The sequence below is a fragment of the Papio anubis genome, chromosome 2 (assembly GCF_008728515.1).
Source record: "Papio anubis isolate 15944 chromosome 2, Panubis1.0, whole genome shotgun sequence".
Lineage (NCBI taxonomy): Eukaryota > Metazoa > Chordata > Mammalia > Primates > Cercopithecidae > Papio > Papio anubis.
The window spans coordinates 77476196-77493494 of NC_044977.1; the positions used below are offsets into that span (position 1 = coordinate 77476196).

General features: G+C 39.5%; 1 protein-coding gene across 3 annotated transcripts in view; it reads left to right on the forward strand.

Annotated features, from left to right (window-relative positions):
• Positions 1–17299, forward strand: part of CADPS (calcium dependent secretion activator) — a 494204-nt gene that overhangs the window by 97981 nt on the left and 378924 nt on the right. For all 3 annotated transcript variants that reach the window (XM_009200417.4, XM_009200423.4, XM_009200406.4), the window contains exon 2: positions 16707–16820. In XM_009200417.4, the coding sequence (XP_009198681.3) occupies positions 16707–16820 (114 nt within the window). The remainder of the gene's footprint in view (positions 1–16706; positions 16821–17299) is intronic.

Consider the following 17299-nt stretch of genomic DNA (forward strand, 5'->3'; position numbering starts at 1 on the left):
TATTTTTAACCAACATTCCAGAATGATGACTCTGTCCTTCTAAACCTTCACCAAAAATCCAGATCTCTCAGTAGTGCAGATGTCAACTGAGTATGGGTAAAGGGAGACATTAGGAAATAAGTGACTAGAAATTGATGTTTAGCTTTTTCTAGAAGCTTCTTAGAACTCAGAAGTCTCAGTCAAATTGTGAGGGCTCTGGGGACCAAATACAAATGAAGAATTTTAGTGAAGTGAAGGCTGTAAGGTCTGCTCTGGTCCTTTATTTATTTTATTTTTTTTCATAATCAAAGAGACAAGCTTCCAAAAGGTAGTCTTTGAGGTGCAAAGACTTGGAATATGCAGCTTTTGTGTCTCCCCTACCATCTTGCCGTCTGCTTGGCTTTGAGTACTGGCTTCCGTGGGGCATCTCAGATCACCTCAGTTGCCATCTGCCCCCCACTCACAATCATGGGTGTGTTCTCACTCCCAGGGTTAGTTTTCTCTCTAGCCCTTCGGTCCCTCCCGACAAAACTGAACTTGCTTTTTTCAGAAGACTTGTCCCACATTGCTCCTCTGTCCATTTCTGCTCATGGATTCTTGGCTGCCCATGCTGGGAGTCATGTGTGTCATTGTCCCTTCTCTGCTGATGTGTCAGAGGCCCAGGAGACTGATTCAGCATATCAACTCTTCTCTGGGCTTTGCACCCAACTTCAAATCCACTTATTCTTTGAAAGGAGGTTTGTGTAAGAGTGACTTTTGTATTTCTAAATGGGAGTGTATCCATGGAGTATGCATTCTGACAGGGCCTCAAGTTGTTCCTGCTAGTAGATTCACTGCTCTTATATTTGGCAGCAGCCAACTTAGCTGCAAAAGGGCTGGTGGCTTTCTCTGCTGTAAGCCTTCAGGAGAGCAAACATTCCTGAGAGAGATTGTGGAGTCTGCCCTAGGATGAGCCTCCCAGTTATGTTTTATGTGAATATAGTGGTACTTGTCCTCTTACCCCAGAAACATACACCTCCTGCAACACAAGTTTGGTTGCTTATCTCAGTAGATCTCATTCATATTAGCAGCGAGAATCACAGATAATGAAGCAAATTATATCCTAATACCATCAGCCCTAATAGTATCTTTTTAAAATATAAATGTACGAGTCCTAAGATATAGGTAATGACTAACACTTATTGGATAGCACTTGATTGCCAAGCCCTATGATAAGTCCTTTATATATTGTCAAAGTATATTTTTCACAAAGTTAAAAACATAACTCATATAAATATCTAATGAGCCATTATCAAAGATTTATTTAACTCGTTAATGAAGGAACTAGCAAGATGGAAAAGCTGGTTCAAAGAGCAATAAATGATGAGAGATTTATATAGGCAACCAGCAAAGGAATGCAAAAATAAGTTTGCTGAGTTATATTCATAATTGGTTAATGTTTATTAGATCAGTAATACTATAATTTGGGGGCTCATCTTTTTTCCACTAGACAGAAATCATTTGCAACTTATCAGTATTCTACAAGTTAACTTCTAGCTTCATAGAGTCTGGACCTAATCAGTAGAAAAAAAGTAAGTCAAACAAACTTAGAGTTTTTCTGGAGAATGAGAGGACCTCATTCTCCAAACTTTTTACACAATGTCCTCCATCACAAACTAGGTGACACGTTCATCTTTTATTTTTATTTTCAAGTTTAATTTATAATTTTAATTTTTTTTGAGATGGGCCTGTTACCCAGGCTGGAGTGCAGTGGTGCCATCATAGGTCACTGCAACTTCAAGCTGCAGGGCTCAAGCAATCCTCCCATCTCAGCCTCCAAAGTAGCTGGGACCACAGTCACGCACCACTATGCCTGGCTAATTTTTTGAAACAGTTTTGAGGTATGGGATTTCGCTATGTTGCCCAGTCTGTATTTTCAAGTTTTGGATCATTTTTCTATTTGGAAAATATCTCTGGGGCCAGGCACAGTGGCTCACGCCTGTAATCCCAGCATTTTGGGAGGCCAAGGCGGGAGCATTGCCCGAGCCCAGGAGTTTGGGACCAGCCTGGAAGAAAAGAAAAAAAAAAACCCTATGAAATAAAGTACCATAAATTCTATGTGCAAGGGGCTGCGGTAGCCACTAGCCCTGAGTTCAATGATGAATCCTTTCCAAACAAGCAAATACTCTCAATGACAAGAAACTGCATCAAATGGCAACCTAACTCATTTTTAAAGTGTTCAAAATAACAGAATTTTATCTTTATGTTACCCCTGAATCTGCTTCACTGTACCATCTACTGTCCCCTAGTTTAGTCTTCTAAAACTGCATTGAGAAATCTAGTTTCCTTCTCACTGAATGCCACTGACATTGTGTTGAGGAGCTTCGTGGAGGTTGGTCAGGTAACCTACATCTTCTTTGGACCTTATGTTGGAAAATTGGTCACAACTGTAGATGTTATTGATCAGAATGGGGCTTTGGTCAAAAGACCTTGCACTCAAGTAAGGAGACAGGCTATGCCTTTCAAATGCGTGCAGCTCACTGATTTCATCCTCAAGTTTCCACACAGTACCCACCAGAATTATGTCCCACAAGCCTGGCAGAAGGCAGACAACACAAAATGGGCAGCCATATGACGGGCAAAGAAGATTGAAGCCAGAGAAGGGAAAGCCAAGATGGCAGATTTTGATCATTTTAAAGTCATGAAGGCAAAATGGGGAACAGAATAATCAAGAATGAAATTAAGAAGCTTCAAAGGCAGCTCTCCTGAAAACATCTCCCAAAAAAGCACCTGCTATTAAGAGTGCTGCTGCTAAAGTTACAGAAAAAAAAGATGACCGCTGAGCGCAAGAAGGCTGCAACCCAGAAGGTTCCTGCCCAGAAAACCAAAGGCCAGAAGGCAGTGCCTCCTTTGGACTCTCAGAAGGGTCAAAACACTCCAGCCCCAAAAGCACCAGCTCCAAAGACATTTGGCAAGAAAGCAAAAGGGGTTATTATAATCCCAGCACTTTGGGAGGCCAAGGTGGGTGGATCACCTGAGGTCAGGAGTCCGAGACCAGACTGGCCAATATGGCAAAACCCTGTCTCTACTAAAAATACAAACATTAGCCAGGCATGGTGGCATGTGCCTGTAATCCCAGCTACTTGAGAGGCTGAGACAGAATTGCTTGAACTCGGCAGGTGGAGGTTGCAGTGAGCTGAGATCATGCCATTGGGTGACAGAGCAAGATTCCATCTCAAAAAAAAAAAGTAAATGTTCTTTCTGAAAAAGAAAAATCTAGTTTCTATTTCACATGAAGTTGCAGAATATTTAACTCATACTAAAGAGAATAGGAAATACCTTTAATCGTTTATAAAAATATACCATAGTTCAGTTCATTCAGCAGGTGTTTCTTGCAATGGCTCTTAACTTTGGCATATGTCAGAAATGCTCGTGAAGTTTCTAAACTTGTACATACCTGGGTTTCTATTCCCAGCCATTCTGAGTGAGTGGGTCTGTGGTGGGTGTACAGGTATCAATATTTTCTGCAAGCTTCATGGGTAATGCTGATGCAAGATAGACATTAAAGTTCATGCCATGTATCAATCATATAATAAATACCAAGAGTCAGGGATGAGGGAGTTCAGACTAAAGAGGTATCATTCAGGGGCTGGAAGGAGCCATCAGAGAGAAGTGATCTGAAGTAGTATTTTGATAGACAAACAAGATTTTGCCAAGTAAAGAAAGTGAAGGGAAAATGCAGAAAGGCTTTTAAATGGCATTAATAGCTTTAAAATGCATCAGCGGAGTTACTAAAAAAAAATCGACTTACTAAAAAATGAAATTTGAACAATTGTTAACTAACCACAGGGGCAATGATCTCGACATTTCTTGCAACCAAATGTTATAAGGGGGAAAAGGAACTATCTCCAAAGTGATTGCAGTAATATTCCATGAAGCATCCCCACGTGTTTACCAATACATGAAATATACACTGTTTGTCCATTGATAGGACCAGCGGTGTCAGTCAACCTGAGGGAAGTTCAACCTCTCCACTGCTTCCAAAAGGAACCAAAGCTATTTCTCTGTCAAATGGAGCGAGAGTCGTTAAATCACTGATGCCTTTAAATTATCAATAATATAAAATAACAGCGGAAGAAGTGAGCCAATGATAAATATCATTTTAATAAGCCAGAACTCATCTGTGGGTGCAGAAAAGTCTGAAACCTCAGTACAATTCAGTCGGCTCATATTGCCATAAGACATGAGATGATGAAACTCAGAAATGCTGATGGCTTTTTACTCTTTCCTGCTTCTGAATATCAGGACAGGCTTGAGTGATAGAATTTTCTGTTCTTCCCTGGGCACGCTTAGGCCTGCATCATGTGCTGCTGTATTTGGATCCCTTTATAGAAGGTCTCCATGTGCACATGTGTGTGTCTCTTTAACTAATACACTTTATTTTTTAGAGCAGTTTTAGGTTTATAGAAAAACTGAGCAGAAAGTACAGAGTCCCCATATACTCCCTATCCCCCTGCCTCCAACAGTTTCCCCCATCATTAACATCTTGCATTAGTGTGCTCTATTTGTTACAGTTGATGAGCCAATACAGATACATTATTATTAACTAAAGATCCTAGTTTACATTAGGGTGTGCACTTGTGTTTTTTGTATTTCCCAGTTTCAGATCACCTTCACTCTTTGTCCTGTTTTTACTCTCTGCTATTCTGGATCCTGAATGGCAATTGTTAGAACAACCAGTCAAAGTCTCCACATTCCTCCACATCCCCCAGCAGCCTGAAAAGTGACTGCCAATCGCTTGTACCTCTTCTCCCTGTTCATGCTGGCACGATAAGGTTCTTATCTAAATCAATTTCAGTGAAGCTCATGGTCACAGTTTGTGAATGTTACATTAGTGCCACGTATAACCTGTACACAGACTGCATTCAGATTTTTTCAACTTTTTCTCTGGAAATAATTGCTACTGATAAAGTTCACTATTAAACCTTATAAGACCCAAGATGGTGTGTGGAGATTTAGTGATTTCATATGTTGCTGTGCTAGTATTTTAATCTGAGCTCCAGCCAAATGGAACAATCTGCAGTTTCGTTTCTAATAGCTGTGACTTTATTTTTGGACTCCTCTGTTGTGCATACTCAGACAGCCGCCTCTAATCCTTGTTTTTGGAGTTGGCAGGGTGTAGATTGTAATTGACAAAAGAGATACTTGCTGTGTCCTCCAAGAAGGACCCACAGTTTCTCATCTTTGTCTTTCCTCACCCATTTTGTACCCTCAACCTGGAATGCCCTCCTCATCTGTCTCTCATCTTTTCTCCCTACGGCCTTCCTCTTTTCCTAGCTATCCCTGTCTCTGCAAACTGAGATTCTAGATACTATTCAGGACCCTCCTCTCTTCAAATATCACAGCAAGCCTGAAACATTCTCCTGATTCTATGCTAACCCCCAGAACTCATTCTTATTCCCTGATTCTGCATGTTCTTTTTTTTTTTTTTTTTTTTAGGGAGTCTCGCTCTGTTGCCCAGGCTGGAGTGCAGTGGCACAATCTCTGCTCACTGCAAGCTCCGCCTCCCGGGTTCACGCCATTCTCCTGTCTCAGCCTCCTGAGTAGGTGGGACTACATGCTCCCACCACCACGCCTGGCTAATTTTTTGTAGTTTTAGTAGAGATGGGGTTTTGCTGTGTTAGCCGGGGTGGTCTCGATTTCCTGACCTCGTGATCCACCCGCCTCGGCCTCCCAAAGTGCTGAGATTACAGGCGTGAGTCACTGCGCCCGGCCAATTCTACGTGTTCTTAAACCATGTCACTCTCCTTTGTAAAACACTTCAATGCTTTCCCACCATTCTTTGAATTAAAGCCCAACTCCTCAGTTTGGCATGCAAGCCCCTATACCGTGTTCTGTTCTCTGCTTATTATATTCTCATGCTATTTTCTCCAAGACTATACCCTAGCACTCTCCTCCTGACTACTACCTTGCTGGTAGTAGATTCACTACTAGCAGAATCATTGATTCACTACAGCAGTGGTTCTCAAAGCGTAGTCCACATGCCCCTGGAAGTCTGCAAGGTGATTTTCCTAGTAATGCCAAGATATTATATGCTTTTTTTTCTCACTATGTTAACATTATCAATAATGATGAAAAAGCAGTGATGAGGAAGACTGCTGGTACTTTCGCACAAACCAAGGTAGTGGTGCCAAACTGTACTAGTAATCATTATATCTCTCGTGGCCATGTACTTCCTGCTTAAAAATGGCCAACTTCACAGAATACTTTCCTTGATGAAACCATAGAAAGTGTTAATTTTATTAAATGTTGATTCTTGGGCACATACCTTTTTAATATTCTATACAATGAAATGGTAACTACATAAAGCACTTAGGTAGCATGAGGAAGGACAATGGTTGTCTCATGGGAAGGGACTTGTCTGACTGAGTTTCCAACTAAACAAGCCTTTTTAAAAAATGGAATATCATTTTTACTTGGAAAAACAACACACAAATGTAGGTATTTCATAGATGTTTTCTATAAAGTAAATGGAGAGAGCCTGTTATTTCAAGAAAAACAACTGACAATATTTTTTGCCAATAATAAAATTTGAGATTTCAATCACCATCATAATCTGGATAGTTTCTTAATACCTAAAGATTTTTTTGATATCAGTGGCAATATTAAGTCATATGATTTTTTTATGTATTGTGTGATGAAATGTGTGAACATTTGGAAAATTAACATAACTCACACAATTCATTTTTGATATGACCAATGTATGATTTTTTAAAAATAAAACCACTTATGGGCCAGGAGCAGTGGCTCATGCCTGTAATCCCAGCACTTTGGGGGGCCAAGGTGGGCAGATTGTTTGAGGCCAGGAGTTTGAGACCAGCCTGGCCAATGTGGTGAAAACCTATCTCTACTAAAAAAAAAAAAATACAAAAATTGGCTGGGTGTGGTAGTGCACGCCTGTAATTCTAGCTACTTGGGAGGCTGAAGCATGAGAACCACTTGAACCTGGGAGGCAGACGTTGCAATGAGCCGAGATCACACCACTGCACTCCAGCCTGAGTGACAGAGTGAGAGACTCTGTCTCAAAAACAAAACAAAACAAAAATAAAATTAAAAAACCACTTATGGGTAAAAGATTCATTCAAATAGCAAGACAGATCAATGGGTTTTAATTGAGTATAGAAAGTTCATTGATATAGTGTCTGATTTTTACATTGCATCTAACTTTCAAGAAAATACCACCACTTGGGCTTTGGTATAGTATCAGGAAGACTATCCCATTTATCTGAAAAGGCTCTTACAGTATCTCTCAGTTTTCCAATAACCTATCTGTGGGAGGCCAGATTTTCTTCATATACTTCAACCAAAACAGCATTTCACAACAGACTGAATGCAGAGAAAGAAATTAGGATCTAACTGTCCTCTACCAATCTCCAAAAGATATTTGCAATGCTATAAAATGTTGCCAGTCTTCACTATTATTTTGTTTTGGAAAATATTATTTTCATAAAAGGGTATTATTTCAGTTTAATATATGATGAGTTTATTGTTTTTTTAACAAGTTAGTATTTTAAACTCCTCAGTTTTAATATCACTATAGTATTTGTTAATAGCTATAAAACAACTTACATAAACAAAACCTCTTTGCAGTCCTCAGTGATTTTTAGCAGGGGAAAGAGACTTGAAATCACAATGTTTGAGAATGATGGCAACTTGCCAACTAACTCTTAATGAGATCTTTGGCTCTAGAACTCCTTATCTGACCACATACCAGAAGAATCCTTGTGAGTACTGCCTGAGTACCTCCAACTTGGAAAAATATGTTCTTTTTTTAAAAAATGTTATTGGGTTCAAGGGTAGAACATTTGTCCTACTAAAGAACAACTTTTAAGAGCTTTGTGGGTGGAAGGGTGAAAAATAGACCTCATTCTCCTCTTCTTCCCCTTTGATCCTTTTCCTCTTCTCTTTTGATCTTCAATCCAATCTTTAGCCCCAACTCACCTTCTAGATGCATTTTTCCTATTTTTTTTCCTCTTCTACTAGATAATTGTTGGTTGGGAGAATCCCATCTTAATCAATGTTCAAATTGTGTCTCCAAGTTCCTTTCCCTATAGGTCATAGAACTCTTTGTTAGATTATCATGTGGCCAACTTACAGGTCTTTATTCTTTCTCTTCTGCCCCAAAATAGATCTTTAGGAATAGCATGCTGATTGGTCTTTCTATTATTAAATAATTTTAAAATTGAGCTAATTTTTAAAAGTAGTAATTAACTTATATTCAGCTGCTACCCTAAATTTTTAAAAAATTAACAAGAACTGTTATATATAGCAGACTTTGACATTTTTTCTAAAGAAGCACTTTGTAAAATGTGGTATAGATGCAAGAGGATGGAACATATTTATTTTAACTATAGTTACTACATAAAACTACATAAAGCTTATGGTTTCAGATATTATTGCTTAGAACAAGTTTTAGTTAAGAAAAAGAAAGTGATTTGATATACGTTTAATGCAAAAACAAAAAGTAAATAGTACAGTTAGTACATGGGGAGGACATACTCATGGGAGTATTACTTAAATAATTGAATTATTATTTGAATTGCTGAATTTTGGGAAGCCATGTTCCAAAGGGAAGTCCAGGGTGACAGCCTCATCGTAATTCTTCCCACCTTCAATATGTTTTTTCCCCTTCAACTTGCATTTCAGAATTACTCATTTATATTTTGCCATGATAAAGTCTTTCGGATTTTTTCTTCAAGCTAAATAAAACTCACTTAAAATGCCTTTTTCAGAGTATGTTATGTAAATATATATATAATATAAAAGCTGAGAAGAACTTTATGTAAATAAGTAAATATTTGGTTAAGATGAGGCGATTTCTAAATTTTCTAAAAGCAGGCCTTCATTTAGAGTAGAAAATATTTGGTCTGGTTGTAGAAAGGGGGTATTTTATTTCTTAATAAAATTCATGGCCTAATATAAATTTTTGAAGTCTTCAAGAAAAAGAAATTAAATAAACATTGCCGTAATATCTCTAGATTAGCTGATGATTTTAAGCCCTTGTTGAGTTGACATTTTTCCAATTACCTATAATAAAGAAAAGCTTTTAAAACCTGTCTCCTTTTTTCCCAGATAACGATTTCTTTTTTTAAAAAAAGAAAAAGCATGGCTTATATTAAAAATTGTAGGCCAGGCACAGTGGCTCACGCCTGTAATCCCAGCACTTTGGGAGGCTGAGGCAGGTGGATCACGAGGTCAGGAGATCGAGACCATCCTGACTAACACGGTGAAACCCCATCTCTACTAAAATTACAAAAAATTAGCTGGGCATGGTGGCGGGCGCCTGTAGTCCCAGCTACTCCGGAGGCTGAGGCAGGAGAATGGCATGAACCCGGGAGGCGGAGCTTGCATTGAGCCGAGATCGTGCCACTGCACTCCAGCCTGGGCACCAGAGCGAGACTCCGTCTCAAAAAAAAAAAAAAAAAAATTATAATGTACAATGCTGACATTATACTTTAAGTAGAAAAGGACCTAATTTATGTATATAACTGGAACATCTCCGTATGCCCAAAGATATTTTTCTACTCACTGCTGCCTATGCTTAGAATGCAGGTGTTTGAGATTCCTTCTTTTACAGTAAGCATTGCTTCCCCCTTCTTTCTGGTACAGTTGTTGTTGCAATAGGAGACGTATTAGCCAATAAGCATCTTAGTAAGTATGCATTCTTCCACGATTATTGTAAACCACGTGTATCCATTAGGAGTGCATTTGGCTGCCAGTAAGAGAAAACATACAGTGACTTGAGCAAGTAGAAATTCGTTTTTTTCTCACTTAATGAAAAAGCCAGAGATGAGTGTTTACGAACATTTGTTCAGCCACCCAAAAATGTAAGGACCACATTTCTGTGATGCTCTTGGCCTTTCCTGGATGGTCATGAGATAGATACCATGGCTGTAGAAATAGATTTGTATTCTCAGCAGAAGAAGGGGCAGCAGGAAAGGAAAGGGTTATACCACCGAGTATGCTCATTTTCATGAGGATTTCAAATATTTCTCCAGAAGATGCCCCCAGTAGTTTTCTGCCTCTATTACATGGCCACCTATAATTGCAAGAGAAACTGGGAAGGTGGTAATTGGCTTTCCAGCCTCTAAAATAGAAGGGCCAAGAAAGACTGAGGTAAGGAATACCACATCAGTGATACCTTCAAAAGGCTGAGTGAATAAAAAAAGCATTGAAAGAAGATAAAAGATAAATGATAGGGAAAAAAATACTTCTTATATTGTTTTTATTATTGAGTCCTTACTCTATGCCAGATACTATACTATATATTATTATATGTTTTATAAATATATATATTATACATATATAATCCCACCTAGTTTTCACAAAGACTCTGTAAAGTAGATATTGCTTTCCCCTATTTACAGAGGAAAATACCCAAAGCCAACTACTTGACCAAGGTCTCATAGCAGAGCTAGGATCTGACCTGAGCTTGCTCTGACTTCAACATCGCCCCTCCTGAGACCAACACTTAGAACATGTGGTTTTCTCCTCACTGTAGATCACATTTCACTTCTCCAGAATGCTTCAGTAAATTGCAAACTGCCTGAAATGCAGTGGGGATTTTCAGGCCTTGGTTAATGAGGTAGATGGAACCAAGAATGCTTGAATAGTTCTAGCAAACGCTGCTACAGCACTTTCTTCTACAATAATCACCTTCCATCTTTTCAGGTTTTCTGCTTGGAATTCATTACTGCAATTCTGAATTCTGACCTTGATGCACAAGTGGTTTCTATACATATTCAATCCTTTTAGGTGGACTTCTATTTCAGGAGGATTCTCTCTCTAAGCAGCTCATCGAAGCTCATTTGTTTATTTAGAGTTGTACTGTCAGGTACTCTGGGCCAATTATTTCAGTTTATTCATGCAAGGTCACCTTTTGGGTTCAATCCTATCTAAGTCAGTTAACTTTTAACCAGAGACAAACTCTGTCCCACAGTTGATTCTTAGACTGGCTTTTGCAAGATTCTAAGTAAGATTTTTATTCACTCATGCAATTGGCAAAGGGTATTAAGAAGTCGAAGATGAGTATGTGATTTCTGACTCAGTTGTGAGAAACTCTAGAGCTAAGATTGTGCCTTGATACTGTCATATCACCAGAGCCTAACACTGTGCCTGGTATACATTAAGCCCTTAATAAGCTCATGTATTCATTCATCAAACATTTGTTGAGAGCCCACTGTATGCATAGCAGTAAACGAGACAGATGTGTACAGCTATAAACAAGAAGCACAATAGTGAACAAGACAGATAGGGTCCTTGTATTTGTGAAACATACATTCTTGTGAAGAGAGAGATAATGAAAAGTAGGTATAATTTTAAAATAAAGAAGGCCCTAAAATGCATCATAGGAAAATGGATAAATTGTGGTATACCTGTAAAATGGAATACTACCCAGCAATGAGAAGGGACCAGCTATTGCTACTCCTAACCACATGGATGAATCTCATCATGTATGATCGTATTGATATCAAGTTCAAAAACAGGCAACACTCATCTATGATAATAGAAGTCAGGCTAGTGGTCACTTTTGGAGGAAGGAATGACTTTGGGAGTATGCAGGAGCTTCTGGGGTCTGGGTAACGTTTATCTTGATATGAAAGTTTGTTATCTGGAAAAGTTTACTTTGTGAGAATTTCTTATACTGATTGGGCATAACGGCTCATGCTTATAATCCCAGCACTTTGGGAGGCCAAGGCAGGTGGATCACTTGAGGCCAGGAGTTCAAGACCAGCCTGACCGACATGGCAAAACCCCATCTCTACTAAAAATTAGCTGGCCGTGGTGGTGCTTGCCTGTAATCCCAGTTACTCGGGAGACTGAGGCAGGAGAATCACTCGAATCCAGGAGGCGAAGTTTGCAGTGGGCTGAGATGGCACCACTGCACTCCAGCCTGGGCAACAGAACAAGACTCTGTCTTAAAAAAAAAAAAAAAAAAAGAAGAAGAAGAAAGAATTCTTCATACTCTGTGCTGATAATGTATATTTTTCTATGTACATGTTATAATTAAATAATTTTACCTTAGAGAAGATAAGTGCTAACTGTGATAATGACTGTGCAGGAAATGCTCAGGTTTCAGGGCACTGTGACAGAGATTAGCTAGGGGAACATTACTGTAGACTGGATGGTCAGGGAAGCACTTCCCAGGATATGCTGGCTCGGCTGAATCCTAAGGGGCCAGCCATGGGGAAAACCAGAAGAACATCCCTGGCGAAGAGAACAGCAAGGGCAAAGGCTCTCAGGCAAGAAAAGTCGGGGCACAGCTGAGAAGTAAAAAAGACACCAGTGTGCTGGCTACCAGAGTGAGTAAAGAGCAGAGTGGAGCAAGTCAAAGTCAGGGTACGTCATGCAGGGCCTTGGAGGCCATTGAGTTTATCATCTGCCCCTTATCATTTGGCTCTTGTTTTTTGCAGGCCATGTGCTGAGATCTTGAGATATGTTACCTCATTTCCTTTTCATCTTTTTAGTAACTTTAGGAGGTCGGTTTTATCATCCAAATTTTTTAAGGAGGAACCAAGGCTTAGAGAAAGTAGCTTGCCTAAGGTCATCCAGCTTGGAAGTGAGTGGTATCACCAGGACTTGAACCTGCGTCTCTTGGACGCCAAGCCTGTGCTCTCAACTCCTGACTCATGATTCTGCCTCTGAGCACTTGAGTTTAAATAAATAACTACTTCACCACATAAAACATGCACCCATAGGACTGTGAACAAAATGCTGAGAAAACAGCGACCTCCACCTGAGGAGTCTGGAAGGGAGTGCATGCACTAAATTTAAAGATGTGTACATGTGAAATGTCCCCAGAGGCAGGCATTCTCAAGGGAACAGTATGTGCAAACACTCAAAGATGAGAATTAGGGTGGGCACAGTGGTTCATGCCTATAATTCTAGCACTTTGGGAGGCCGAGGCGGGTGGATCACCTGAGGTCAGGAGTTTGAGACCAGCCTGGCCAACATGGTGAAACCTCATCTTTACTAAAAATACAAAAATTTTTAGTAGAGGCACACACCCGTAGTCCCAGCTATTTGGGAGGCTGAGGCGTGAGAATCACTTGAACCCAGGAGGCAGAGGTTGCAGTGAGCCGAGATCACACCACTGCACTCCAGCCTGGGCAACAGTGAGACTCTGTTTTTGTTTGTTTGTTTGTTTTTTAAAAAATAAAGATGAGAATGAATCATCACAGTAGCAAAGATGTATTGAGCATTCATCCTGTACTAAGTTCTGCAGTGAGTATTTTGCTTATCTTGATCCTCACAACAACCCTGTGCGGTCAATATTGGCCCCGTTTTACCAATGAGAAAACTGAGCTTTAGAGAGGTTAGTCATTTGCCCAGGGAGACACGGCTAGTGAGTTGAGTAAATAAACACTAGGCTTGTTGAATTAGCGGTGAGAAAAGTAGTGAATTATAAACCAGTAGGTGGCAAAACCCAGACATAAAGTTCTGCCACTGAAGTGCATGCCCCCAACTCTCCTGCTGACAGCTTAACGTGACTAGGGAAGCAAGGGATGCTTTGTGTGGCTTTGTGATGTGTGTTCTCTGAACTTGACTAAAATTAATGTTCCTGAAGTTCCTTAGCTCCTTTCTCCATTGAGAGTTTTATATTCTGTAATTTCTTTTCTCTGAAATCCTGAATCATAATTTTATGTGCTTTTTTGTTTGCCTTTTCCTCTCCACTTAGACTATAAGATCCCTGAAGAAAAGCCCTTATTTCTTTTGATTCCTTAGTGCCCAGCCCTAAGAAATAATGGGTGAGATCAGGGGTTGTGTGTGTTGACCACTGAACGCTTAGTGTCTGGTGCAGGGCTGGGCAGAGGGTGGGTGCTCTATAAATTTTTTTTTTTTTTTTTTTTGAGATGGAGTCTCGCTCTGTTGCCCTGGCTGGAGTGCAGTGGTGCGATCTCCCACTTACTGCAAGCTCCGCCTCCCAGGTTCACACCATTCTCCTGCCTCAGCCTCACGAGTAGCTGGGACTACAGGCATCCACCACCATGCCCGGCTAATTTTTTTTTAAATATTTTCAGTAGAGACAGGGTTTCATCGTGTTGACCAGGATGGTCTTGATCTCCTGGCTTCGTGATCCAGCCGCCTTGGCCTCCCAAAGTGCTGGGATTACAGGCATGAGCCACTGCACCTGGCCAAATATTTCTTAACTAAATGAGTACCATGCTTATTTAAGGAAAGGTAAGAGAGATAATAGATTAGGCCTGGGTCAACAATCAATCTTGAACATTCATATGGTGTGTGCATAATTTTATTTCAATTACTTAATCATTTAAGACAAAAGCGAGGTCTATAGGCCTCCATTCCTCTCCTGCCCTGTCATCCCACCCTACTCCCAAAATCACACAAAGCTGGTATTGACACTGTTTTAGAAGGAATTCTGAGCAAGAAATCCTGTGAGATGCCTTGGTTGGTCCTATACTGTTAGGATTTGTGAACTAGATTAAGGCTGGTCTGCTTAAAATAAATTTATGTTATAGGTATCATTTTTATGAGCAAACCAACTGCTACCTAATATTTCAGTTCAAATGGTTTCAAGCACATAAAAAATAACTATGATTTTCTCTTCAATTTCACATATCAGTATCCATGGGTCAGAGCAGGAAAGCTTAAGCAACTTAGAAGTGAGTTTATTCCATGCTTTAGGTCTGAACTGGTCCAGTGCAATAGCCACTAGCCACTGTGGCTATTGAACACTTGCAATTTGGTTACTCTGAATTGAGATATGTTGTAAGGGTAAACTACACCAGATTCCAAAGGCGTAGCATTTTTTTTAACATAAACTGTCTCATTAATAATTTATATACTTATTACATGTTGAAACATTATTTTGGCTATACTGGGTTAAATAAAGTATATCAAAATTCATTTCACCTGTTTCTGTTTTTTAATGTGGCTACTATAAAACTTAAAATTATACATGTGGCTAACATTAAATAGTGGTGCCCTCGAATGTAACAAATACGAGTCTGATAACTTTCTAACCCCTTTTAATATACCCTTGAGTTTACTCTTCCCCAACTTCTTCCAAAGATACAAAAATTAATGAAAGCACCCAGCTTCCATCTCTGTCACAAACAAAATTCTGTTTTGGTTTTGTTTATTGACTGAGTCAAAACTCATGCTGGCTTTGAGTCTCCTAAAGTTTTAAACTTTATTTTCTAATTATATTGACTCTAATGGTAAAATCACTTGGATTTATATAAAAAGTTTTAATATTTTAAAAGAACTCATTATGTTATTGAATAACTATAACTATCCCAGGACAGTGGGTAATTAGAATCACCACTATTTTCCAAGTGAGAAAACTAAGGATGAGATAAAATTTATTTAAACCCAGCCCTGATCCAGAAAGGCTGGCTCTTCACAGGTCAATGCAGAATATAAGTAGCTTTTCCCAGATGACATAGTGGCCAAAAGAACTGGTACTGGACTGATCTTCTTACTTTTTCCACTAGAACAGTGGTTCTCAGATGTAATTTCTCATGATCAATTATAAAGCATAACTTTTTATAAAAAGTTTAACTTTTTCAGAGTTAAAAGTTTTTAACTTTTAAAACAGCAAAATTTTGGCTGACTTTTTAATATACATATTTTATATAAATTAGAACCAATGAAAAGATACCTGAAAATAACATGTCTTGCGTACACTCCATTCATTCATTCATGCAATCAACCCTGAGTGTCTGGCACATGTAACTGGCACAGTTAGCTATGCCCTGGGAAAACATCGATGAATAAGATAGCAAGAAAAGACACATCATGTAACAAATTTAATCATCATCAAGCAGTTAAATAAACAGTGTGCTGCGCAATCGCAAAGCAGGAAGATCTGCCCCTAGCCTAGGGGCTGGGAAGGGCTTCATAAATTAGTGCTGCCTGCATTGATACCTGATGGATGGTGACATAGAACCAGATAAGGGGTGAGGAGGAGGAATGAGTATGAATCTTTTAGGAATGTTTTCCTAGGAAAGAAACGTGGGATTGATAGGCAAGGAATTGCACATAACCTAGTACCCAAATTCTCTATGCCACAACCCAGAGGTGTATCCTGTACCCAAACATCGTCTGTCATGTGACCATGGATGTACCAACAACAATAAGGTTTGAAAACCACTGCATATGGTCATACTTCATTTATCAAGGTATTTCAGACCACCAGAGGGGCATGTGCAGTGCTGTGCTTGCTATTACATGTTTAACAACCATCTCTCAGGAGAAAAAAAAACAAAACCTGTTTTGTAGTATTTGCCAATTTCCATGGTATAAATACTCCCACCTTGGCTGATATGAAGCTGCCAATAAGACAACACTGAATGTGGAGCTGGGAAGAGATGGGTGGTAGCACTCCCTTATATAGAGTTTCCCTCATGCAAATGCCATAGGTGTAAGTAACCTCAGAAGCGCTGAGAAAAGTGAAATGTGGTAAAATAACTAGGAGGCAATGAATTTTAAGTATTGAAAGTGTATTAACTTTGTTTTTAATATAATGTATTTATATTATTGTAAAATAATGGCTGTGTTTAACACTGGCTCACAGAAGTTTCCGCAGATTCCCTAATCAGCTTTCACACACTTGTACAAGCCAGCTCCAGTACACCAAAGGGCCTGGCATCTTCAGCATAAAACATCCATGATCCTTGTCTGGAACAAGTGCTCACATTCCCCTCTTTTTATGTTTCTTACAGATCAGCAAACAGCAGCTGCAGACAGTCAAGGACAGGTTTCAGGCTTTCCTCAATGGGGAAACCCAGATCATGGCTGACGAAGCCTTCATGAACGCTGTGCAGAGTTACTATGAGGTGAGAATCGCTGCGCGGAAGAACACCAAAACTACTCAAGCCCTAGGCTTGGGGAGTCTGAGCTGCAGGGCAATGGGGACAATCGCTTTGGTTTACTACAAGATCATCCCTCCTAAGGCAAAGGGGTTGGTGATTGGTTACAATGTTAAGAAATAACAGTGTTTTGTTTTGGGGAAAACTAAATGTAAGCTACTATTTAACAACGGAGTTTTATACCCGACAATATACTGATTGTATTTCATACAAGATATAACAGTCTTATGAATTAGGTCTGGTTGTGTTTTCATTTTACTGATGAAGAGACTGAGGCTCAGAGACGTTAAATTAATTACTCAAGGTCACACAGCTATGAAAAATCACAACCTATGACTTTGAGTCAGGAGTATTTTTCTCACCACTTATACCATTTTTAAAGGATATTAGCACCTCCCAAGGATGGTGGCTTCATGAACTTCCTTATTCTTTTTTCTAAAATGCTG